The sequence below is a fragment of the Alexandromys fortis genome, unplaced genomic scaffold (assembly GCF_014885135.2).
Source record: "Alexandromys fortis isolate MF-2015 unplaced genomic scaffold, M_Fortis_MF-2015_v1.1 scaffold_103, whole genome shotgun sequence".
NCBI classification, from domain to species: domain Eukaryota; kingdom Metazoa; phylum Chordata; class Mammalia; order Rodentia; family Cricetidae; genus Alexandromys; species Alexandromys fortis.
Genome location: NW_026067978.1, coordinates 2,520,039 through 2,546,715, shown reverse-complemented (window position 1 = coordinate 2,546,715; position 26,677 = coordinate 2,520,039). Strand labels below are relative to the sequence as shown.

Sequence of the window (26,677 nt, the reverse complement as noted above, 5' to 3'; positions counted from 1 at the left end):
TGGCCCCCATAGTTTCATAGATTTGAATGCTTGGTCACCAGGGAGTGGCACTCTTTGAAAGCCTTACTGGAAAAATTGTGTCACCAGAGGTGGGCTTTGAGGTTTCAAAAGCCCATTCCAAAACCAGAGTCTCCATCTCCCTGTTGCCTGCAGATCTAAATGTAGAATTGTCAGCTACTTCTCCAGGACCATGTCTGCCTGTGTGCCACCATGCTTCCTGCCATGATGACAATAGACTAACCCTCTGAAACTGTAAGTGAGTCCAATTAAACATTTTCCTTTATAAAAGTTACCATGGTCATGGTATATCTTCACAGCAATAGGACACTGATTCAGACAGTTGGGAAGGAGAAATAATTGGGAAAGAGAGAGCAGTTTAGAGGGTCAAGATAGAATCCATTAAGACAAAGAGACCAAAGGAAAGTTTCAAAGGAGCCCCAGTCAGTTCTACCATTACTACTTTTTGCAGTTAATTACAGACATCAACAGGCCACAAGAGGGAAGGCCCTTCTATGGGATAGCAATATCAGGAAGCCGGGACCATTGGCTGCCATCTAGGAGGCCCATTATCATATCTATTCCTGTTTGGATCCATTTAAAATAGGCTTTTTGTTGTACACATGTGTTTGGAAGTATGGATGTACTTGCGCACATATGCATGTGTAGTTGCCAGAGACTGATATTGGCATCTTCATTAGTTACTTTTCACCTGAATTTTAATTTTTTAAAATTATACTTTATTTGGTGTGTGTGGTGTGTGTGTTTGTGTATGTGTGTGTATGACACCGCCGTTGCACACATGTGGAAAGGAGGAAAATTTGCCAGAGTCAATTCTTTTCTTCTACCATGTGGACTGCAGGTGTGATGGCTATTCTTGGTTGTCAACTTGATTGTATCTGGATGAACTACAATACGGAAATGGAGGACACACCTGTGATCCATATCTTGAGCGAGGGGGACAACATGTCATTGGTCTGGATCTTGAGGCTGTAAGACACAGGCCTTTGATAGGAATCTTGAGGTAGGACGACACAATCCTTTAATACAGATCTTGAGGTGGGGAGACACACCTCTAATCTGAACCACATCTTCTGCTGGCAGCCTGTATAAAGACATGGAAGAAGGAAGGTTTTCTTCATCTTTGACTGCTTGTCCTCTCCTTGCCAGCACTTTCATTTCTTCACCTGAATTGTAGCCTACTTCTTTGGGATTCCAGCATATACTGAAGACCAGTTGGTATAGGAGGTCCTTCTGTCTTTGTGTTGCTTTCATTGGTTAATAAAGAAACTGCTTTGGGCCTGTTGATAGGGCAGAAAATTAAACAGAATGCTGGGAGAAAGAAGGCAGAGTCAGAGAGATGTCTTGGATACACTGGAAACAGATGCTGAAAATTTTACTGGGTAAGCCACTGCCACATGGTAATACACAGATTAATAGAAATGGGTTAAATTAAGAAATAAAAGTTAACCAATAAGGAACTAGAGTTAATGGGCCAAGTAGTGATTTAATTAATACAGTTTTTGTGTGGTTATTTCAGGGCTAAGTTAGCTGGGTGGCTGGGACAAACAAGCGGGCTCTCCCTGCAACAACCAGCTAAGACACCCAGTCTCCTGGGACTGAGCAACTACTAGATTCTTGAACTTTGCATTCACAGATAGCTGTTGTTGAGCTGAAGCCTGTAAGTCATCCCAGTACATTCCCTTTATACATACTTACACACATACTTACATACATACATACATACAGAGAGAGAGAGAGAGAGAGAGAGAGAGAGAGAGAGAGAGAGAGAGAGAGAATTTGTTCCGTAAGTTCTGTGACTCTAGAGAACCCTGACTAATACACCAAGGATCAAACTCAGGTCATTGAACTTGGGAGCAAGCACTCTACCCACTGAGTCATCTTGCAAAACCCAATGTTTTCTATTATAGTGGAAACTAGCTTTTATCTATGGTAAAATAAAACTTATTTTTACCTGGTTTTCTTTGGACAGGAGTCAACATTCTTTCCAAAGAGGTTTTCAATTATTTCGAAATGCTTAATAATATTAAAGGATACAAGAAATTGATTTATTACCAAGAAGTTGTGCTTTCTTTCTTGGTAATTTCAAATAAGGACCAGTTATGATGTTAGCAAGAAACAAATTCTCTTCTAAAGGCATAGCCATGGAGATTCAGGAAGAAGGAAGGCTGAACAGTCAGATGCAAAGAATGACCAGTGCTTATGATAACACTTTTACCATCGCTCACTATGAGTTCCAAGCATGCATGTGTTGCCCAGGGTGGCCTCATACTTACTATCCTCTTGCCTCTGTCCCAAATGCTAGAATTATACACATACTATAACACCTGGCTCAGTGTAGTTTTAGTTTAAAAATCTATGAGTTATGTAAATGTTTTCTGTAGTGGTCTGAAGAGGTATGGCCCACATAAACTCATGATTTGAATGCTTGGCCCAAAGAGAGTGGCACTATTAAGAGGTGTGAACTTGTTGGAGTAGGTGTAGCCTTGTGGGAGGAAGTGTGTCACTGTAGAGATGGGCTTTGAGGTCTTACATTCTCCAAGTACATTCAGTGTGACACTCAGACTCCTTCCTGCCACCTGCAGATGGAGATGTAGAATGCTCAGCTCCTTCTCCAGCACCATGTCTGCCTGCACGCTGCCATGCTTCTCACCATGACGATAACTGACCAAGCCTCTGAAACTATAAGCCAGCCCCAATTAAATGTTTTCCTTTATAAGAACTGCTGTGGTCACGGTGTCTCTGCACAGCAATAGAAACCCTTACTAAGACATGCATATTTCCTTGTCTGAGAACTGGTGGCAATGCTAGATTCCCTTCTATATATTTGTTTTCAGTTTAGCCTGTATTAAATGCTATCGTGATTGTATCGTTTTGTTCTGTGTTAAAACAGACAAACAAGCAAAGCCCCTAGGTTCAACCCCAGGACCACAAAAACAAGTAAGTAAAACAAAATAAAAGCAGGAGAAAACACAAAAACGTTAAAAGGCATTTTCACAAAATAAGAATATCTTGTAATATTTAAATTATTACTAGCAGCCAAAATTCTTAAAGTCCTTAAAACAGTACAACCCAATATGGTAGCCACTAACTAAATATAGTTGTTAAGTATTTAAAGGTGTACCTCACCAGATCCAATTGAAAGGAGACTCAAGTACACACCGGACTACTCAGACTTAGCATGAGAAATGGGATTCATGATTTTTAGTAAGAATCAAATGCATTTATAATTTCCATATCAATTTGATGATGAAATAATAATGTTTCTGATACATTAGGTTAAGTACATTACAATTTGTTTCATACATTTTAAAGAAAGCTTTTTTTAACAGTGGTGTAATCAAACTCCGGGCCTGGGCATGTGAGGCAAGCATTCACCCACTGAGCCCCACCCCAGCTCTAAAAGCTTTGAATATGCAGCATTGCCAGGTAAAGCCCAGGACACCTGCTGACAACTCAGTTTCACCTAGCCCTCCCTTTAGGGGGACATAATTATAATTAAAATTGCTTCTTGTTCAACTAAACTTTGAGTTTAACCAGGCATATTTTTCAGTTATTAAATCTGGAAATTGTATTAATATGGTTAATTTTAATTGCAGTGGTTAATAGTGTCAACCTTATGGCATCTAGAATCACCTAAGAGAGAAACCTCTAGGCATACCTGTGAGGAAGTTTCTAGACTGGGTTAGCTGAGCCAGAAAGATGAACCTTAACTGTGGGCAGCATCCATTCCATGACCTGAGGTCCAGTACCATATAGTAAGACCTATCTCAAAAAAAAAAAAAGTATAATAAAATTACAAATGGAACGTCTCATTTTATTAGCAATATTGCTTTAGAATCACACGGTTGCTGTTTTATGCCTTTATTATTAGAATACATTACTTAGACAAAATATTGGGTTTCATGGTAAGGTTTTGTGTTTGTTTATTTTGAGATAAGAGTTTCACTATGTAGGCCTGGCTGGCCTGAGAAGGTATCTGCTACAAACCCAGGCAGGCTTTTGATGTTGTTGCTGTATGTTTTATTTTTGTTTTAACTAATTGGTTCCTGAGTTAACAGTAAAGATTACAAATCTGAGAATCCGAGACTAAGCTCATTAATCTTGAAGTTAAATTTTTTTCCATTCCTTAAATCAACTGAGAAACAACCAAATTATTTAAGAACACAAAACAGAGTGGGAGTCTGGGAATTAAAATTCATTGCGCCCTTTCTCATGGCCAGTTCCAAAACCCATCCCTTTTTAATATACATACTACTATTATTTTATTTTTATGTGTTTTGCCTGCAAGTCTGACTTGTCCATGCACCAAGTACATGCCTGTTGCCATAGGAGCTGCCCTAAGTCTGTTGGGAAGAGAACCCAGGTCGTCTGGAGAAACAATCTGGACACACACACACACACACACACACACACACACAACCCCACCCCACAAAGGGGTGTAACCCTGGCTGTCCTGGAACTCTGTAGACCAGACCAGCCTCGAACTCAGAGATCTGCTTGCCTCTGCCTCCCAAGTGCTGGAATTAAAGGCAGGCACCTTCACGCCAGGTTGCAACCTGGGCTCTTAAATACTGAGCTATCTCCGCAGCCCCCAAAGATGCGGCTCTTTTTAGGAAAAACTGGGACAAAGGCGGTTGTCAATTCTCAGATGATCACAATACCTTCTGACCCACAACAAAAAGTTGAGAGTGTAGGCGACTCCACCCTTAAATTCTAAGACTCTCTCCAGTGAATGCCCAGGTTGGCCATGAAAAAAAAAAAGGCCTTAAGAGTCACCCTTTCCCAAAGTAACCCAGGGAATCTAGTCCCTGTCATTACCTGAAGAGACCCTATCCAGCCCCTACAAGCCGACCTGCTCGGGGCGTGGTCCACAAACGCCCCGCCCCAAGACCCGAAGCCAAACAGTCTGGGCGGAACTAGAAGACACCACCCCAGCCAGGCCCCAAACCGAGACCAGAGGAGGGGGCGGGGCCATAGTAGGCCACACCTTCCCGCTCTCCCACTAGGGAAGCCAGGCTCAGCCCCGCCTTCCGCACCGCCCGGCCAGTTCTGAGTCCTTGCTCACCTCCGCCTCAGGCGCACGCGCGACCGGCGCCCATCATGCGTCACTCAGCCCCCTGCCCCGCCCCCGCCGCACCGTGCCTCCGAGCCGGGACGGCGGGGCGGGCCTTGCGGCCCAGGCCCAGAGCCCGCCCCGGCCTCAGGCCCTAAGTAAAGTTGGCGGTGGCCAAGTCTGAGGCAGCGGGGGAACTCACGAGTCTGTTCCTTGCTCACTCGCAGACACCCGCAGCGCCCGGTCTCCTGCGCCGCGGTGTACCCAGGTCCCCAGCCGGACACCGTGGGCTGCTGAGGACAGCATGCGGGACTACGACGAGGTGACCGCCTTCTTGGGAGACTGGGGACCCTTCCAACGCCTCATCTTCTTCCTCCTCAGCGCCAGCATCATCCCCAATGGCTTCAATGGGATGTCAATCGTGTTTCTGGCGGGGACCCCGGAGCACCGTTGCCTTGTGCCTGACACCGTGAACCTGAGCAGCGCGTGGCGCAACCACAGTATCCCGTTGGAGACGAAGGACGGACGACAGGTGCCCCAGAAATGTCGCCGCTACCGACTGGCTACTATCGCCAACTTCTCCGCGCTAGGACTGGAGCCGGGACAGGACGTGGACCTGGAGCAGCTGGAGCAGGAGAGTTGCCTGGATGGCTGGGAGTACAGCAAGGACATCTTCCTGTCTACCATCGTGACCGAGGTAGGTGGCAGGTTCCTGTCAGCATCTGGTGATAAACGCGGGCGACGGTTGTAGTCCTTCGTCCAAGGCACAGGCTCCCTGGTGATGGGCATCCTCCAGTCAGGACGCCCAGGAACACAGATTTATGAAATGACTTCTAGCCACGGTATGTCCCTCAGAGCACAAGTGTCAGGCTGGCCATCCGTCCTTGGAGCCACATTGAAGATGAAGTCCAGAAAGTCCTGCTTCTAGGAGAAGCCCTAAGGCTCTGAGTGGTGCGACTTTGTCTAATGATGTGATCCAGAGGAGCCTAGGACTTGGTCCAGGGAATGCCTCCGTCTTAGCATCTGTGTTCAGAAAGGGATGCTCGGCAGAACTTTTCTAAGTTAAGGAAGCATGTGTCCCAAACTCTCTTCCTTTTCTCTAGTTACTCTCCCTCCTTCACTCATCCTCACCCCAAATGAAGTCTCATCCTGCCCCATGAAAAACGCCTCATGAGAGATGCCGCTTGAGAGATGCCTCATGAAAGAGGAAAGATGCCATATGAGAAATTGTTTTGTTTCGCTTGAGTGGGTTGTTATTTCTTAAGGACCCCTGGGTCTGAAGATCTATTCAGGGTGACTTTATATGGAGTCCTTTCCACAGTATTCTGAGACAAGAGTGCTGGTGGGGTTTAATTATGGCATGTAGCCTTCATGTGGAGAATGATGGAAACCTAAGTCCTCATCCCCTTGCTCTTTATTCTTCGGTGACTCTGTCCGACCTCTTGCAGTCTCTCAGCTGGAGTTGTGACATACTGTTGAAAGGTGCATGTGGATGTGTTTTGGGGACTTGGGCACCAATTGTCATTTTCTGGGCTCTCAGCAGTACTAAGTATGCAGAACAATGAAAGAGCCCTATGCCATACCGTTGGGCATCAGGGTCATTGAATGTCAGGAATAGGGATTGATCAGTTAGGCCTCCTGGAGGAGATAACTTCTTGGTGAACCTAACCATTAGGTCCAGATCCAAGAGCAAGAAATGGTTACAGGAGGATGTATAGCAATAGCAATAAGGAGAAGCTAGGGGTCCATGTATGGCATCTGAGCCTCCTGGAGGCCGGAGACTGAGCTTCCTTCCTTATGGAGGCTCCCAGGTATGTTGCTTCAGGGGGTTGTGATCCTTCAAGGGTAGAGTCTGAGAGCATCCCTGCAAAAATCACTGCCTACTTTCTTTGAATGGTTGAGAGTTGTTGTCTCCAAAACCTGTGCCAAACCTGCTACCTAAGTAAGTAGTTAGAGTGAAAGTTAAAGGCCGTGCTGGCACACGCCTTTAATCCCAGCACTCGGGAGGCAGAGGGAGGTGGATCTCTATGAGTTCCAGGCCACGCTGGTCGACACAGTGAGTCCCAGGACATCCAGGCATACACAAAGCAAAAACAAAACAAAAAGCCAGTACTGACTAAGTTGATTAGTGCTTTTGATCTATGAGTCCACAGAGAAGAGATTCTCAGTTGCTCCACATCCTGGTCTCCAAACTCACAGTGCTTGGAAGCAAGTGGGATCTGACAGAGGCTACTGGGTGACACCCATTCCTCGGATCTGTTTCTGGCTGCCCAGAGACGGGCAGTTGAAATCTGAAGGGACTTACTGACATCTCTTGAACTTTTACCCTGACCTTGAGGGTACTGGGTCACTTGTGTCACTTGCCCTCACTCACTGACATGCTGCTTGCTGCCTAGGGTGGACGCGATACTGGTGAGCTCCCCAGAGCAGCGAAAGTCCAGATCCTTTTGACCTACTTCTGCTGCCAATGTCATCGTGTCTTTTTTTTTTTTTTCCCAATGGATCTGGATGTTATTGAGCTGTCTTAGCAGTTTCGTAAGAGCTGTATGCCTTTTCACCCACTTACAGGTCAGCAGTCTTTGCGGGAGGTGAGTTTAATACTTTACTTAGCTCTTTTGTTTGGGGATACTGGAATGCCTGACTTGAAGTTCAAGGCTTGTCCTCTTAGATGAGCAACTGCTGTTGAAAGCTGCTGCTTTAACATTCTGATGACTTTTTCCAAGACCTGATCTTATTTCAGCCCACACCTAGCCTGCTGACCACAGCAGCTAGTCAGTCCCCTGCCTGCTAAATGTCTCTAAGCCTGCCCTCTATCCCAAATCAAAGTAGAGGTTAGAGGTCTTTTAAGTACACTGGTTTTGAACAATTCTTCTTCTTCTTCTTCTTCTTCTTCTTCTTCTTCTTCTTCTTCTTCTTCTTCTTCTTCTTCTTCTTCTTCTTCTTCTTCTTCCTCCTCCTCCTCCTCCTCCTCCTCTTCCTCCTCCTCCTTCTCCTCCTCCTCATCCTCCACTTCCTCCTCCTCTTCCTTATCCTCTTTCTCTTCCTCTTCTTTCACTTTCAAGTTAAATTACATGCATGAAGTACTAAACTTTGCAATAGATTAAGATTTCTATGTCTCTCTGAATCTTGATATGATACTAGATGAGGGAGATTTTTAGTTTTTGGTTTTTCTGTGGGTTTTTCACAGGGTTTCTCTGTGGCTTTGGAGCTTGTCCTGGAACTAACTAACTCTGTAGACTAGGCTGGCCTCTAACTCACAGAGATATGCCTTCTCTGCCTCCCAAGTGCTGGGATTAAAGGCGTGTGTCATTACCGCCCAGCTTGAGGGAGATTTTTTTTTTTATTGAAATTGGGTGATTGGGAAAATAATTTATGAGCCTTTCTAGAAGGTTTAAGAACTAACTGATAGACAAAAGAGAAATTTGAGGAGCCACAGACTGACTGGAATGCTTTCTGAGAAATGTGATTCTCCCCCTCCCACACACACACACACTGACTGGAGCTTGGCTCTGTGTGTATTGAAAACCAGGCAGTGGGGATGGCCAAAAGAAAGAGATCCTTTCTATGAGGTCAGAGAGCTTTGTGAGCCCACATTTCAGGAAAGCTCGCTGAGCTACGTGCTTGTAGGCTGGCCCCTCTTCCTGCCCCTTGCTCATCTCTGGGACACTTGGCAACTCCTACCCACCATGCTGTACTTCTGATCCAGGACTACCCCTTCTTCTGAGAACCTGTCTGTGGTTTCACAGAAACCCTGCCAAGCCTGCAGGCAGAAACATTTCTGTATGGCTTTCTGGTGCCTATGAGTTCAGGCTCCTTCAGCTGAAGTCTGGCATGGCTCTGCATTGTCCTACACCATACCCGTCTCTGCTTTTCATGATTCTCTTGCCAAGGCATCAGCAGGACTCCAACTTGTTCTCTGGTGTTCCAGACTAGCCTTTCCTGCTATCTTGCCTCTTGCCTAGGTCATCTTGGAAAATGGGAATTCTTCCCACCATTATCCACAACCCACTGGATGAAAACTCCTAGCACCCTAGTTGGTGGGTTTGGCATGAGTCTGAAAAATAGAGACCAGAGAACCTTGGAGCCAGGACCTTACTGCTTACCTGTGTTAGCCACCCCTTGCCCACGCCCTGCCCACTTCTGAGATCCACAGACACTCATCTTTGCCTTGGTAGCTACATGGCAAAACAAAGCCACTTGCTGGCCCTAACTCCTTGTGCACACACAGCCATAGTAGACACAGCTGACGGGAGCAGTCACACTGAGCCCTCTCTTACTGAGAACCAGCACTCTGGGTCAGGGTTCAATAATGACACAGTCAGGAGTCATAGAGCAAAGAAAAGAATTCATCCTATAGATGAAAGTCTGGTGCTCATCTGGACTCTGCACAGATGGGCAAACACTGTAAAGGAAATGATGGTGTTGAAGGGCGGTGGCCCTTTTATCCATTGAGCCACTCAGCCATGTATCATTTAGTTCCCAGGTCATTGCTCTGTTCAGGGCACGGTGGGCATGACAGAGGTTGTTAGAGCAGGTACTACTTCTCTTCCTGAAAGCCCTGAAGCAAGGATCCACTATAATTTCTTCTTCAATTTTATTTTGTGAAATTTAGTCTTGCTTAGTTGACTAGGCTGACCACAAGTGATCTTCCTGCTTCAGATTCCTGATGGTTGGGACTATAAACTCTCACCATTAATTGTAATAGGATTCACCATTAATTGTAGTGGGGGACAGAACACAATGTTTTAGGGATTAATGAGTGTCAATAGGAAGTGAGACCTGCTACTGTGCTTGGTCACTGATGCAGACACACTAGGTACATCTCAGGGAGACTTGTATGTCTTGGACATAGATCCTATCACTTTTCTCTTTCAGCTGGTTCATGGGTACAAGAACATTTAGTCCCAGAAGACTGTATCCTCCCCCTCCACCACCATTGTAAAAGGAGCCGTTTCCTGCCACCCAGCTTATACCCTGCAATAACAACAGACAAATTATATTCATTAAGCACGCCTGGCCCATTATTTCTAGCCTCATTGGCTAACTCTCACATTTTAATTAACCCATTTCTGATGGAGGAAGGTCATTGGTTAATTAATAAAGAAACTGCTTGGCCTCATAGGTTAAAACATAGGTGGGAGGAGTAAACAGAACAGAATGCTGGGAGGAAGAGGAAGTGAGCTCAGAGGCCATGCTCCCCTCTCCCGGGCAGACACGATGAAGCTCCAACCAAGGATGGACGTAGGCTAGAAAATTCCCGGTAAGTGCACCTTGGGCTGCTACACACATTACTAGAAATGGGCTAGTCCAGGTGTGAGTTAGCCAAGAAGAGGCTAGATATAATGGGCCAAGCAGTGTTTAAAAGAATACAATTTGTGGCCTGGGGGTGGTGGCGCACGCCTTTAATCCCAGCACTCGGGAGGCAGAGGCAGGCGGATCTCTGTGAGTTCGAGACCAGCCTGGTCTACAAGAGCTAGTTCCAGGACAGGTTCCAAAGCCACTGAGAAACCCTGTCTCGAAAAAAAAAAAAAAGAATACAATTTGTGTGTTGTTATTTCAGGGCATAAGCTAACTAGGCAGCTGAGAGCTGGGTGGCAGGAAAGCAGCCCGCAGCTCCTACTACACATTTCTATTAATATGTATTGCCTCTTGACTGTGGCTTACCAGCATGAGTCTAACCTGCATCCGTCTTGGAGAGGAGAGCCATGGTGTCTGCCATACTGCCTTCTTCCTCCAAGAATTCTGTCCTGTCTGCCCCACCTACCTATGTTCTGCCCTATCAGGCCAAGCAGTTTTCTTTGTTAATTAACCAATGAAAGCAACAGATAGGTAGAAGATCCTCTTATACCATTTCCCCTTTTTCTGTTTAAACAAAAAAGAAAGGCTTTAACTTTAACATAGTAAAATTACATATAGCAAAACAGTTATAAAGCAAGAATTACAGTTACAATATTTATATCTATTTTATCTTTATCATAACAATTGAAAACTATAACCATCTATCTATTCTTCAACTCGATCAAAGACTCCAGAAAGGCATAAAATTACCTAAGTAAACAAGAAATAAGCAACTTCCAAAACTCTAGAAATGACAGAGACATCTCGCTGCCTGGCAGTCACCCAAAAAGTTCTTTTGTACTGTTGGGGCATCCATCTTTGGCCTTCAGGCCCATAGTATCCAGCAGACTTTTCCATGAAGCAGGAAATTTCAAAGACAGTTCATTCACTTTCTGCTGTCCTGCAGAATGTTTCGCAGACTCTTTCATGAATCAGGAACCCCAAAAGATCATCTCACCTTTAGGCAAGTTCAGCAGTCTTCTTTCTGTGGGTTCTTTGCGTCCAGTTTATGCAACAGTCCAGGCAAGAGCAGTTTCTTGCCCAAATGGCTAGCAAACTCCATAAGCAGCCTCTTCGATGCCCATCTTCCTCTTGAAGTAGCTGGTGCTGCCAGAAACAGACGTGTCTCATTGTCATGAAAACCCTAAGTTATTAATACATTTAAAATGCCATATTCTGTAGTCTTTGAAAGATATGAAGAATGCCTATCTAACTGAAATATATTTTATCTAGAAAATCTAACTAACATGACTACAAGCTTGACTATTATCGATGATTATCCATTAACAACCTATATTTCCTAATTATACATTACATTTTTAAATGAACTTCACAATCACAATACCTTAGTCAAGATCAGAGATACATATACATATAACAAAATTTATACCAATGTAAATTATTCATATCTACATCATATACCCCTTTAAATGTAAAAGAACATTTATAAACAATATTTGGGAATATGGGTGCAGTTATTTCTCTCCAAACTTCTTCCTACTGTATGGGGCCCTGTTAATCAGGTCTTTTATGGTGTATCTTGTTTGCTGGGTTCCTCTCAGTCAGCAGTTGAGTGAAGTAATTTTTTGAGGGTGTTCACAGCGACCTTTCAGGAGGGTGTGGTCTATCATACCATATTGGGATAGAAGCAATTCACAGGGTCTCATCTTCTGTGAAAACAAAAGAACCTCTTTTCTAAAGCATCATATCCTTAGACCCAAATTCTAAAGTCAAGATAACTTTATAATACATATGTTGGATTAGCTTAGCAGACCACACAGTGAAATGTCTCTCTGTACTTAGCTCCTTTACAGCCAAAAAAATTTAAAGAAAACACAATAATATACAGAATCCAGGCTCTTTATGAATTTTCCATTTTTACGTGGCTTATTTTTGTTTCTTTCTTTTAATCTATAACTATCTGTACTTTGTCTCTCTAAAGACTTTACCTTTTTTTTAAGGCATTAACTTTATTCTCTATATTCTTTTTCTTCTCTCTCCCAAGCCTATGTATGTCTAACACTATGACCCATTTAGAGATCTTTTATGTCTGAATCTGTCCTATTGCATTGTCTGTAATTCTTTACTGTTTCAGGAACATTTTTGCTTTGTGCTTTTAAGTTGCTAAGCACTTAAGAATCTAAGCTGTGGCATTCCTAGGTCAAAAAGCAGGTACTGTGGACTTGCCCCATCCAGTCCAACATGGCGGAGCCCCTCGTGCCTCTGAGCCTTGCGCATTGCACCACTAGCATGGCAGAACTGCTTGTGCTTCTGAGCCATGGAGCTGCGGGCTGTTCTTGATGTTGGCTCCACCTCTCCCCAATTTCAAAATGATGAATGTACCATTTCTGCTAGCTCTGGAGCCACCGGTAGGAGCCACACTCAGCACTTTAACTCTGAGACTGAGTGTGCTGTACATAAACTCTTCCTCTTAGAGTTACAACCAAATCTACCACACAGAGCACTGCACAGCCTGGAAACATCTCTCTGTGTGGCAGCAGAAATCTGCCATGCTCTCCCGCCTGCCTAAGCCTGATCCCACAGTATGCTCAGGCAGGGAGCACAGGCATTGTCTAAGAGTACTTTCTTCCCAATCCTGAGCAGGAACACAAACATCCAGTCCCATAAAAGCCATTGAAATGCTTTATAGCCGAGTTAGCGCCGGCGGCACAGCCCAGGAAGCTGCGTTTTAAAACCGTGCAGCTTTTTTCCTGCTATGGCTGCTGAGTCAGGGAAATTTCTCTGTGGCACCCCGGCCAGTAAACGTCAAAAAACTGTGTTAAACTCTATAACTCTATATTTGTGTCTAGAATTCCTTTTTAAGCCCTCTTAGGTTTTACGTGGAGTTAGTTACCACTCTGTTGTAAAAGGAGTGGCGGGCCGCTTCCCGCCACCCGGCTCCCAGCTGCCTGGCTAGCTTATACCCCAAAATAACAATAAATTATATTCATTTAAACATGCCTGACCCATTATTTCTAGCCTCATATTGGCTAACTCTCACATCTTAGTTAACCCGTTTCTATTCATGTGTATTGCCACTTGACTGTGGCTTACCGGCATAAATCTAACCAGCGTCCGTCTTGGAGAGGAGAACCATGGTGTCTGCCACACTGCCTTCTTCCTCCAAGAATTCTGTTCTGTTTGCCCTGCCTACCTATGTTCTGACCTATCAGGCTATTTTCTTTATTAATTAACCAATGAAAGCAACAGATAGAGAGAAGACCCTCTTACACCACCACCCCCTCTCCCTCTCTCCCTCTCTCTTTCTTCTACCCCTTTCTTCCCATTGCTGAAAGGAATGTACATTATATATGAGGTAGAGATGTGCTTCTTTGGACTGAGAGGTGACTCAGGCTAAGTATGCTTGCTGATACTGGATCCCAGCTCCCATACTGAAAAAGGGAATGGAGGGTGGGAGGAGGGAAGGAAAGAATGGAGGAAGGAAGTTAGGGAGGGAGGGAGGAAGAAAGGAAGGAAGGAAAGAGGTGTGGGGCTTATGAGATGTCTAAATGTTAAATAGCATTTTGTGCTCATCCAGAGGACCCGAGTTCAGTTTCTAGCACCCATGGGCAATTCACAACCACCTGTTAGTCTGGGTTTAGAGGATTCAACACTTTCTTCTACTGTTGTATACACAGGCAAGTATATGCATGTGGTATAAACTCACATAAACACAAAAAGTTTAAAAAGTCATAGACAAAATTTTAAAATCATTTTTAAAAAGAGAAATAGAAAGCTGGGTGTGGTGGGGCACACCTTTAGTATCAGCACTCCAAGAGGCAGAGGCGGTGGCTCTCTGAGTTTGAGACCACAGCAAAACCCTGTCTCAGAAAGCAAGAGTGTGAAGGGAGCCAAGCATAGCTATGCTGTTTAGTGAGAGACCCCATCTCAAAGGAATAAAGCAGGACACCCAACATACTCCTCTAGTCTCCATGTATGTAGGTATAAAGGCCTGTACAGACATGCATGCACATATACTACATATGCATTATATAATAATAATAAATAATAAAAATAAAAGTAAAAGATGCGATTCTTCTTTTAAAAAATCTGAACAGTTGTTTTTTTCTTAAAGATTTATCTTTGTGAGTGTTTTGCATTCATGTGCTTGAAGTACCACATACATGCAGTGCCTGTGGAGGCCAAAAGAGGTCTTGGGATCCTCTGACAAAAAGCTCATCAGTGATTGAGACATAATTGAGATAAAGAGTCTATCTAAGTGGACAGTTTGGAGAGCTCTGGCACCTATGTTAACATACCCTTGAACCCACTACTACTAGAGAGACACATTTCTGACTAGAAAGTAGTGTGGACCCTGGCCATAGCTGTTCTCAATTCTCCAAGTTTGGGTCCCTTCTCCAGTTCTCCATCTATGAAACTTGATGCATGGCCAGTACTTCAGAGCCACCTACCAAGTAGAAGAAGCATTGATGGTCTAGCCTTCGGGTGCTTTAGTTATAGCTGAGTAGCCAGATGAGTACAGGAATACTAGGTTCGTGTGCAAGCTCATTAAGCAGGAATGTGTAACTTTGACTATGATCCCACCCCTCCAACAAGAATTCAGGCCAAGTCCAAATGCCTACTGCATTGGATATGAAGGTTGGCAGGTGAATGAATAGGTGGGACTCACCCTGTGCTTTTGAGAACTCTTGTCCTTAGCTGACTATTCACAGGTTCCCTATAGCCAGTAGGAGACAAATATTAATGTAAGCCAGGCCCTGGGAGGTATCAGGGACTGTCAGTGGTAGGTAACAGAATACTTTCTTCAGTGAGTTAAGCTCGTGCCTAGACTAAGGACAGGATAAATTAAGCAGGAGGGGTGAAAGCCTGAAAGATGCTACAAACCATTAGAGCAGTTTCTTCTGCTTTCACTCGACATCCAACCTTGCAGTGTGGGGTTCCCAGAAGCCTGTTTTGGGTAAACTTACTAAGATCCACTGTTGTAGGAAGAGCAGTAATATGCCTGAGGCAGCAGTGGAGGTTCTTTATGGGCAGCCAGTTGGGTGCTCTCCACACCCAGGTATAGGTGACTGCATGAACCCAGGACAGCAGAGAGGCCCTGCTGTTTATTCCTCTGCCACCAGCCCAGAAGACATTCTCTGTGAGAGCAGCACTCTCCCAGCCTCTGCTGAGTGCTGGGGAGGCAGCAGGCTCTGTGGAAGGCAGACAATAGTTTGGTGCCAGCAGAGGGAGCTCTAGATTGCCATGAGAGTGGCTGTACTTACAAGGTCTACAGAGGTTCCTACTGCACATAGTCTCTTACCAAGCAATATCTTGTTTTGTTTTGTTTTTGTTTTTTTCGAGACAGGGTTTCTCTGTGGTTTTGGAGCCTGTCCTGGAACTAGCTCTTGTAGACCAGGCTGGTCTCGAACTCATAGAGATCCGCCTGCCTCTGCCTCCCGAGTGCTGGGATTAAAGGCCTGCGCCACCACCACCCGGCTATATCTTTCTGGGAAACACCAAAGTCCCTGTTTGGACTTCCAGTCTTGCAGCTCTGTGTTGGGGTGAAACAGCTAGATGTCTAAGTGTCACTGTTTTCCATGTATCCCACTCCTCTCTGTATACTTCATTTTCTAGTTGTGGTAACTGTAGATGGAACTACATTTTGAGTGTTAGAAACTCAAACAGTGAATCCTGTTTCCTACCCTAATCTCTGCTTTTTTAGACATGGAAATTAAAGCACTGTTCAGTATGATGAGCAAGTCTTTATGTGAGGTTGGAAATCTAGTTAACACTTGAGTAGGTATTTATCTTACTCAGTGTTCTATTGCTGTAAAGACACCAAGACTGGCAACTCTTATAAGAAAAGCATATAATTGGGGCTTGCTTACAGTTTCAGAGATTTAGTCCACTATCATGGCTGGGAGCATGGTGACACACAGGCAGACATGGTGCTAGAGAAGTAGCTGAGAGTTCTGTGTCCAGAAGAAGACAGCCACTAGGCCTGGCTTGGGCTTTTGAAAACCTCAAAGCCCATTCCCAATGACACACTTCCTCCAACAAAGCCACACCTCCTAATCCTTTCAAATAGTGCCACTCCCCGGTGACCAAACATTCAAATCTATTAGTCTCTAGGGCCATTCTCATTCAAACCACTACAGTTAAAACTGTTTTCAGAATCCTAGTCTATAGCTCTTAGGCACAACTGGGCTTAGTCCTGATTATGTATGGAACTGGATATTCCAGACCAGGATATCACAGGGACCATGGGACCACTGGCCTTGGTGGGAACCCAACAAAGCCAAAAGAGAAGGTCTACACAGAACACCCAATGGCCTTTGGCCTTTATCTACTGGATGCTTTGCCTCTTGACTCCCATAGCTCCAGTGGCCTAAAGTGTATTAAGCAAAGATACCTTGCCTCTTCCACAGCCTATGGTCCTCTCTGGATTCTTAGTAGTAAGTATAACAGGCCTTGCTGACCATAGGTCAGTGTCTGGNAGAGAGAGAGAGAGAGAGAGAGAGAGAGAGAGACAGAGAGAGACAGAGAGAGACAGAGAGAGACAGAGAGAGAAGGGTAAAAAGCACCAAGAGGAAATGGAGCAGAAAGGGCTAGATGCTGACACTGGCCTGCTTGGGGGATGGAGCGGCAGAGTAGCAGAGAAACAAGCCGAATGCTGGCAGTACAAACAGCAGAACTCCTCCGTGCTCTCAGCCAGTCAGTGGGGAGTTTGGAGCCTGCGGGGATGCAGGCTGGGCTCCTTCATGTTCATGTTCCCATGGATTGACCATTCCCTTATGTGCAGCATCAGAGTCATCCGGAGGCCAGTTCCATTGTGGCCATCCAAGATGCATGAGCAGAAAGGGGGCATTAAGCCTTCTGGTCTACCTCTGATTACACAGACAAGGAACTTGTGCCCTTCCCTGCTGACAAGCTGGTGCCTGTTGCATGCCCAACCTAGACAATCACAGTACCTGGAGAGGACCTCATACTGACTGTCCTGGTGAATCCAGGTCAAACCCAGAGCAGAGATGCAGCAAAATCAGGGAACAAGAAATATGGGAGCCCATTCCATAGTCCTGAGAACCCCTCACCTCACTAAGTGTAGGTCAGGGATCTCCTGTCCCTTTTTTCCTTTTTTTTTTTTTTTTTTTTTTTTTTTTTTTTGGTTTTTCGAGACAAGGTTTCTCTGTAGCTTTGGTGCCTGTCCCGGAACTAGCTCTTGTAGACCAGGCTGGCCTCGAACTCCCAGAGATCCGCCTGTCTCTGCCTCTGCCCGGCATAATTTCCCATTTCTTGTTGAGCAGAGAAACCTGAGCTAGCCAAGCCATGTGTACCCATGGTCAAATGATTGCCATGATTCACTTCTACACAAGTTTGGTCCCCTTTTTCTGGGAGATTATAGCACTCTTCTATTCCTGAGAAAGGGAGAGAGAGGTTGATGCTATCCATGTCTGGATGTGCTGTATTGTAGAGCACTAGGCAATACCATGGTGCCCACATCTGTATTCTAAAGATAGGATTCTTTCTCCTTGAGAAGGTAAGAGAAGATTGAGATCTCACCAGTCAGTTGGTGGTGTGAGGAGCAGAACTCTGGTGTCCCTTAGATAAGTGGCCTGTGGTTATGGCACTTACTGTATGACCAGGATAATGATTGTTATTTGTACAATTTCAAAGATTTTATCTAAGTTACATTAATGACTATCAGACATGCATTTTAAAAAAGAATTTGGCAGTCTAGTATTGATGGAAGGAAAATAAGAGAGACTTTTTTTTTTTCAAAGGGTTGTTTTATTTTAATGACTGATCCACCTGAGGCCACAGGCAGCCCACTATGTATAGACTCGAGGGAAGCTCTATTTATTGGTCTCTTCCTCCTTGGACAGAGTCTTGATGATCTCCTCCTTCTTGGCCTGGAGGCGCTCCTCCCGCGCTTTCTTGCTTCCTTGGTCTTAGACCTGCTAGCCTCAGCCTGGTCAGCCAGGAGCTTCTTGCGGGCCTTGTCTGCCTTCAGCTTGTGGATGTGCTCCATGAGAATCCGCTTGTTTTTGAAGACATTCCCTTTGACCTTCAGGTAAAGGCTGTGATACATATGGCGGTCATTCTTCTTGGATTCACTGTATCTCCTTAGGAGGCGGCGCAGGATCCGCATTCTTCTCATCCAGGTCACCTTCTCGGGCATTCGGGCATTGGCAGTACCCTTCCGCTTTCCTATGCCCATATGCCTGCCCTTCCGTCGAGCCAAAGTGTTTTTCCGGCATTGAGCCCGGGAATGCACAGTCACAGGCTTCCGGATGATCAGCCCATCTTTGATCAGCTTCTGTATCTGCTGACAGGAGTTGGCATTGGCGATTTCATTGGTCTCGTTGGGGTCCAACTAGACCTTCTTTTTACCACAGCTCAGGATGCTAGAGGCAAGCCTCTTCTGTAGCCTGAGCATACTCATGGCTGCGGACGCAGCAGCGAAAGGCGAGACCTTTTTTCTTATACACACACTCACACACACACACACACACACACACACACACAACCTCTCTCTCTCTCCTTTTAGTTTTTGGTGTTTTGTTTTTTCAATACAAGGTTTCTCTGCTGGACAGCACTGGTCATCTAGAACTCCCTTTGTAGAGCAGGCTAGCCTTGAACTCATAGAGATCTATCTGACTCTGCTTCCTGTGTCCTGAGATTAAAGGTGTGCACTGCCGCATCCAGTTTATAAGAGAGAACTTAAAGAGATCAATTAAAATATTTTCAGTGCTTCTTTCAGAAGATGATAGGAACTGAGCATAGGACCAAGGCTGGAGAGATGAGAGTGAAATCAGGAAGACTTGCTGACTGGTCACATATGGGGAGTGCGGACAGAAAAGGCCTCTGGCCTTCATAGCTAAGACAACCACATTTGTAGGGGAGACATTGAATACAATAGGAAGGTATTGAATTTGGGGTGATTACAAGAACTCTAATTGGAGAGATTCAGTGTGTTGTTGGATGTATAGCTACTCCGTGAGAGGTTCCTGTAGGTGTAATGGCAGAGGAGGGGCAGGAGCAGGCTGAGAGGTTCTTCAGGTAGAAGTGAGGAATTTAAGGGTAGAATGACCACTGAATCTCAAAGGAATTGATTTGATGTCAAAATCAAGGAGGAAGTACCCAAGCTGAGTGTAGAAACCATGTCAGTTGTGTGCTAGGTTACATAGATCTTTATGAGCCATCTTAAGAACCTGTGTGCCATGCATGGAACACTATGATCACCTGAGGAAAGGGAAGTCCCACACTAAAGGGTTTGCTCCCAAAGAAACAATGGAAACAAAATTCATGAGCATGCTAGGCATCACCTTCCCTACAGAGGGGAGATGGAGTGTGTTGGAGACCTTCTCTGAAATTTTTGAGGCAGGGAGCTAGGGATTGTAGTCCAGTTGGTAAAGTGTTTGGCTAGCATGCATGAAACCCTAGGTTTGATCTACACACTGAATAAACCAGGTGTGATGGTGCACCCCTGTAACCCCAGCACTTAGAAGACGGAGGCAGGAGGATTACGAGTTTAAGGTCATGCTCAGTTACATAGTGACTTACAGGCCAGCCTGGGATACATGACACCCCTCTCTGAGTGTGTGAGTGTGTGTGTATGTGTGTGTGTGTGTGTGTGTGTGTGTGTGTTGGCTTTTGCACCTGAAAATCTCTTTTAAGCAAGCTTGCTCAGCCTGGAAATGAAAGCCTGAGTGCTATGTTCTGACTGTGGTCCTCGCCTGCAGCTCCCAGCATTGCCATAGCCTGTTGCACAGCCAGAGACGTGCTGGGGCTTGTGAGGACGGCTCTGCACCTCACTACTTCTGAGTACGAGGTTGACAAACAAACCAGATTATGGCCTCAGTTGGTATTCAGAGGAGCAGCAGTAACTTTTTTTCATTTTTTGTTTGTTTGTTTGTTTGTTTTTTCCAGACAAGATTTCACTGTGTAGCCCTAGCTGTCCTGGAAATTGCTGTGTAGACCAGGCTTGCCTGGAACTTACAGAGATCCACCTGCCTCTATATCCCAAGTACTGGGATTAAAGGCTTGCACCATACCACTGGCCTCAACAGTAACTTTTTATGTTGGACAAATGTTGATCTTTCTTCCTAGCATATTACTAAGTCTTAAATTCAAGTTCAATTAAAATAATCCTATTGCCATAGCTTTTATGTGACAATATCAGGCTATCATTTTGTATTTTTCAACACTGGGAAGAAGTAGATTAATAGTTCCTGGTTTTGTAAATATGTATGTTTGATATTTTGTTGACAGCCTTTAAAAATGAGGTCTGTGGGTGGGAGAGATGGCTCTGGGAAATGGTACTTGCCAAGCTCAGCCACCTGATTTCTGTCATAGGGACCCATGTAGTAGAAGGAGATAACCAACTCCAGCAAGTTGTTCTCTGACTACCACATGTACCCCACTACCACCCCATCCAGAAATATAACCAATTAAAAATAAAGTTCAAAATCAGGTTTTCTGGTCTAAGTATGGTTGTGCATGCCTATAATCCAGGCACTACAGGCTAAGCAGGAAGGTAGACTTTGGGGGTAACCTAAGCTATATGATAAGACTTGGTTTAGCCCATCAAAATCCCAGCAAAATTCTTCAAAGCCCTCGAAAGAACGGTATTCAACTTCATTTGGAAAAGAAAAAAACCCAAGATAGCCAAAACAATCCTGTACAATAAAAGAACTTCTGGAGGCATCACAATCCCTGACTTCAAACTCTACTATAGAGCTACAGTACTGAAAACAGCCTGCTACTGGCATAAGAACAGACAGGAGGACCAATGGAACCGAATAGAAGACCCAGATATCAATCCACACATTTTCGAACACCTGATAGTAGATAAAGAAGCAAAAAATATCAAATGTAAAAAAGAAAGCATATTTAACAAGTGGTGCTGGCATAACTGGATATCAGCATGTAGAAAAATGAAAATAGATCCATATGTATCACCATGCACAAAACTCAAATCTAAATGGATCAAAGACCTCAACATAAAGCCAGCCACACTGAACCTTATAGAAGAGAAAGTGGGAAGTACACTTGAACGCATTGGCACAGGGAACCACTTCCTAAATATAACCCCAACAGCACAGACACTGAGAGAAACAATTAAATGGGACCTCCTGAAACTGAAAAGCTTCTGTAAAGCAAAGGACATGGTCAACGAGACAAAACGACAGCCTACAGAATGGAAAAAGATCTTCAGTAACCCCATCAGACAGAGGTCTGATCTCCAAAATATACAAAGAACTCAAAAAATTGAACACCAAAAGATCACATAATTCAATAAAAAAAAATGGAGTACAGACCTAAACAGAGAACTCTCAACAGAGGAATCTAAAATGGCTGAAAGACATTTAAGGAAATGTTCAACAACCTTAGTCATCAGAGAAATGCAAATCAAAACAACTCTGAGATTCCATCTTACACCTGAAAGAATGCCCAAGATAAAAACACTAATGACAACTTCTGCTGGAGAGGTTGTAGGGAAAAGGGAACACTTCTGCATTGCTGGTGGGAACACAAGCTGGTACAACCCCTTTGGATGTCAGTGTGGCAATTTCTCAGAAAATTAGGAAACAACCTTCCTCAAGACCCAATAATACCACTTTGGGGTATATATCCAAAGGATGCACAATTGTGCCACAATGACATGTGCTCAACCATGTTCATAGCAGCTTTGTTTGTCATAGCCAGAACCTGGAACAATCTAAATGTCCCTTGACTGAAGAATGGATAAGAAAAATGTGGTACATTTACACAATAGAGTACTACACAGCAGAAAAAAAAATAACAACAGCTTGAATTTTGAAGGAAATTGGATGGAACTAGAAAACATTATTTTCGGGGCTGGAGAGATGGCTCAGTGGTTAAGAGCATTGCCTGCTCTTCCAAAGGTCCTGAGTTCAATTCCCAGCAACCACATGGTGGCTCACAACCATCTGAAATGCGATCTGATGCCCTCTTCTGGCCTGCAGGTAGACACACAGACAGAATATTGTATACATAATAAATAAATAAAATATTAAAAAAAAGAAAACATTATTTTCAGTGAGGTAACCGAGACACAGAAAGACAATTATCACATGTACTCACTCATAGGTAGTTTTTAAACATAAAGCAAAGAAAGCCAGCCTACAAACCACAATCCCAGAGAACTTAGACAACAATACAAACACTAAGAGAGACTTATATAGATATAATCTACATGGGAAGTAGAAAATATAAAAAGACAGGATCTCCTGAGTAAATTGGGAGCATGGGGACCTTGGAGGAGGATTGAAGGGGAAAGGTGAGAAACAGAGGGGAGCAGAGAAAAATGTAGAGCTCAATAAATATCAATATATAAAAAAGACTTGGTTTGAAAAGAAACCAAAAAACAAAAGCAAGTTTCTTTTCTTCACAACCTCCAGCTGCCAAAGAGTAGTGGTATGAGAGATCTAGGTTCCCTAGGTCTCTCTCGTCCTGAGCAGCCTTTGGAAGGAAAGGTGTAGAGTTTGCACTAGTCTGCCTTGTACCTGTAGCATGCCCTCCTTACAGAACAGGGCACAAATGGGAGTTTCCTTGACCAGAATTTCTTAATTTCGTCTTTAATGACATTTTGAGTAATTTAATTTTGTTGCTATGGGGCATTTTAGAATATTTAGCAATATCTCTGGCTTCATCCAATATGTACCAATTACACCCCTGCCTGGATTATGATAGCCCAAAGATAAACACCTAAAACTGTTCTACTGAAGAAAAGTAGCAAACCCTCTTTCATAGCCACAAAGCCTTATACAGTTTTAGCTCAGTCCTTCCACCAAAGACTTCTTCTGCTGGGCAATTCATACCTGCCACTCAAGCTCTGGGTTCAGCATACCCACCAACCCCACACCCCACCTAATGCTTTTTCTTCTCAGCAGGTGGCTCAATGTGGCAATTTCCATTACCTCAATTCCTAGACTTCCTTCATAGCACCAATGAGAAATTCATGAATGGAAAGTGTATCATAAGATTAATGATCTCTCCCTCTAGACCAGTGGTTCTCAACATGGGTTTGTGACCTCTTTGGGGATCAAACGGTCATTTAACAGGGGTCACGTATCAGATATTCTAATACCAGATACTTATGTTATGATTCATAATAGTGACAAAATTACCAGTATGAAGTAGCAACAAAATTAATTTTATGGTTGAGGGTCACCACAACATGAAAAACTGTTTTAAAGCGTATCAGCATTAGGAAGGTTGGGAAGCATTGCCTAGACTGAATGCTCCCCCTCTACCAGCAGTTTCTTTTCCTTTGGATCTCGCCAGTGCCCTGTTGTCAGGGAGATCATCTCAGGATACCCAGTCCCTGCCCTTAGAGTCTGAGTTCCTTTGTTGTGTCTCTGTGGACCTGGGGGCCATTCCTTTTATGCCCTTGTCTCAGTGTGTAATGGTGTGTCTTGTAGCATAGTTGATTAAAGTGTGATTGATATTGTCTCACCAATAAGACAGTAGCTTCTTGAGGGCAGAGGTGGCATTCTTTTAAAGCAGAAATATTCCCAGTCCTAATATAAGAAAGTAAGCATTCATTGAATGCACATGGTATGAGCCAGCTCAGACCAGATTCAAGCAGAATCTGCTGCTTTCCCCAGATTGACTTGTTCCTTCCTTTTTTGAACCCACTTTAGCAGCAATAAACCAACAAACACATTTGTTTGTTTGGTTGGTTGGTTGGTTTCAGGTTTTTGTTTTGTTTTGTTTAGTTCTTGTTTTTTTGTTTTGTTTTGCTTTGTTTTTTTCAAGAGAGGGTTTCTCTGTGTAGCCCTAGCTGTCCTAGAACTTGATTTTGTAGACCAGGCCTCAACTCACAGAGATCCGCCTGTCTCTGCCTCCTAATTACTGGCCTTAAAGGTGTGTGCCACCACCACCTGGCTATAAGTTTGTTTTTTAAAGAAAGATACAGAAAGTGTCATAGAATAGTTGTGTGGCTTGATGAATTATTCCAGGAAGTAAACCGAAAGGTTTTGCATTTGTAGATCAAGTTGGGAAATGATTGAGGTAGATTGTTCTTTTGGAGTAGGAGATTTATTAAAGTAGTTATTAACATGGCAGAAATTTGGAAAAGAGTTCAGGCCCGCGTGCATAGTGGCAGTCTCTTCCACACTTTTCATAGCAAGGGGTCTGGGAAGAAGATTGAAAAAATTCCATTTTAGCCCGGCAGTGGTGGTGCACACCTTCAATCCCAGTGCTTTGGGAGGCAGAGGCGGGCAGATCTCCAAGTTTGAGGCCAGCCTGATCTACAAAGTGACCAGGGCTACTTAGAGAAACACTTTCTCAAAAAAAACAAAGGAAAAGAAAGAAAGAAAGAAAGAAAGAAAGAAGGAAGGAAGAAAGGAAGGAAGGAAGGAAGGAAGGAAGGAAAGAAAGAAAGAAAGAAAGAAAGAAAGAAAGAAAGAAAGAAAGAAAGAAAAGTTTCCTTTTTAGCTCATAGTTGATTGTTGCTGGGAATAATCAGAATGTGGGCAATGGATCAACATCTCCCTTTATGGGTCATGACTGGGAGTCTTTAAGGATGGGGAGGGTGAGAACCTAGAAAAACAAGTTTACTTTAGTTCTGGAAGCCAAATTACTTTAGATTCTGTCATTGTCACAGTTCAACCACAATGGAGTGACCTGACAACTACCAGCAAGTCAAGCAGTAGAACTTTGTGCCTCAGAAGCCCATCCAGTGTCTGCCCCACCCAAGTTAGCACCCATGAGTAACCACTTCCAGGCTGGAGACGCCCTCAGCCGTGAGTGCTCACTGCTCTTGCAGAGGCCCTGAGTTCCATTCCCAGTTCCCACATTAGGCAGCTCCCAGCTGTCTCCAGCTCCAGCTGTAGGGGAATCTCATTTTCTGGTCTCTATGAGCACCTGTACTGACACATGTATGTATCCCCTACCCCACAAACATATGCAAAAAAGCTTCCATTGAGTTCAACAGGTGCACTGTGTCAACTCTTATGGACCTGTTTCGGGGCTTCCTACATTGTCATAATGAGTGCTGTTGCTGATGATATGATAGAAAGCCTCCTCTTAAATGGTTTATCTAGGTAAAAATTGGAGGCTCAATTTTAATTTGTATAACTTCTCCATATAGAACTCTTTCATTATTATATAATAAGACCTCTGATTTGGACTCTGAATAGTGATGCTTTCTCTCAATTTAAAATGAAGATAATAATTTTTTTTTTTTGAGGCAGAGTCTCTTTATGTAGCCTTGGCTGCCCTGGAACTCTCTATGTAGATCAGACTGGCCTCCAATTCATAGTGATTCTCCTGCCTCTGTCTCCTGAGTGTGGAGATTCCAATGTTTTTCACTTAGGATATTTGACATCTTTTACATTGTATATCCAATGTTATTTGATTCTAAATGTATGATCAAAATTTACCTCTGTTTTACTAAAATAATGGTCCTAATACCGTATACTGAATAAATAATGTCCTAATAAACTGATCACTTATAATAATAAACATATCCATATATAAGTGAAAAAAAGCTTCCATTGAACAAGGTTATAGAAGAACCACTTCCATGTAAACAGCTGGGTGGCTTTGCTTTATGATCCCAGGGATGAAAGGGCAGGAGCAGGAGCTTATTGGCCAGCCACCCTAAGCTAATGGGTGAGTTCTAGATGCCAGTGAGAAATCCTGTCTCAAAATGAGGCAGACAGCTCTGAATAATGACACTGAGATTGACCTCTGGTCTCTACATGCATATACATACACACATGTGCACATGAAAACACACACACACACACATATGCATATGATACTCAGGATAACTACAACACAGTAGGCAGATGGACACCTACAAACCTGAGAAAGCTTTGTTTCAGGTGTATCCGAGGGTGTTTCCCATAGTGTGTGAGTCTACATGGACTGAGGAGAAGGTCCTCCATGCAGACAGTGTGGGTGAATGTATTCTCCAAAAAGAGCCATGACCAAGAGAAAACAGAAGTATGCTAACCTAAGAAAGACAGCAGTCTGCACTGTAGATAATGATGCAAGTCTGCTACTCCTCTGACCGCCTTCATGCAGTTGCCCGTAATCTGTCCCTGTAATAAACGGTTTTGTATGTTGGGTTGTTTTTGTAGTTGTGTTTGTTTTCATTTGTGCTGGAAGTTGAATCCAGGTCCTGGTGCTTGCTAGGCATGCCCTCTGCCACTGAACTATGCTCATCTCCTCCCGTTATTTTGAATTACAAGTACCATTATCTATAATCCATTATGCTACATATTTCATATTTGCATCATTTCCAATTCTTGGGATTTAGATGGTATTTTCATTTTGTATATTTCA

At 43.9% G+C, this 26,677-nt stretch overlaps 2 protein-coding genes, 1 long non-coding RNA gene and 1 pseudogene across 8 annotated transcripts in view; 2 read left to right on the top strand and 2 right to left on the bottom strand.

Annotated features, from left to right (window-relative positions):
• Window positions 1–26,677, top strand: part of LOC126510945 (solute carrier family 22 member 5) — a 162,142-nt gene that overhangs the window by 68,398 nt on the left and 67,067 nt on the right. The gene's annotated exons all lie outside the window — the stretch shown is intronic.
• Window positions 976–4,960, bottom strand: LOC126510950 (uncharacterized). Its single transcript, XR_007594564.1, has 3 exons — window positions 4,840–4,960; window positions 3,680–3,783; window positions 976–1,102 (listed from the first exon to the last, which is right to left on the bottom strand). It is a non-coding gene; the product is annotated as an uncharacterized lncRNA (long non-coding RNA).
• LOC126510949 (solute carrier family 22 member 4-like) lies at window positions 5,115–7,678 on the top strand. Its single transcript, XM_050157719.1, has 2 exons — window positions 5,115–5,771; window positions 7,471–7,678. The coding sequence occupies exons 1-2, from the start codon at window positions 5,379–5,381 to the stop codon at window positions 7,600–7,602; spliced, it is 525 nt and encodes a 174-aa protein (XP_050013676.1). The 5' UTR covers window positions 5,115–5,378; the 3' UTR covers window positions 7,603–7,678.
• LOC126510948 (60S ribosomal protein L19-like) lies at window positions 18,120–18,812 on the bottom strand (annotated as a pseudogene).

What these genes read in the sequence shown, in the direction of transcription:
- LOC126510949 (XM_050157719.1), top strand. Translation starts at nt 5,379, where the DNA reads ATGCGGGACTACGACGAGGTGACCGCCTTCTTGGGAGACTGGGGACCC. An exon ending in TGTCTACCATCGTGACCGAG is followed by an intron (nt 5,772 to 7,470) that starts GTAGGTGGCAGG and finishes CTTGCTGCCTAG; the next exon opens with GGTGGACGCGATACTGGTGA.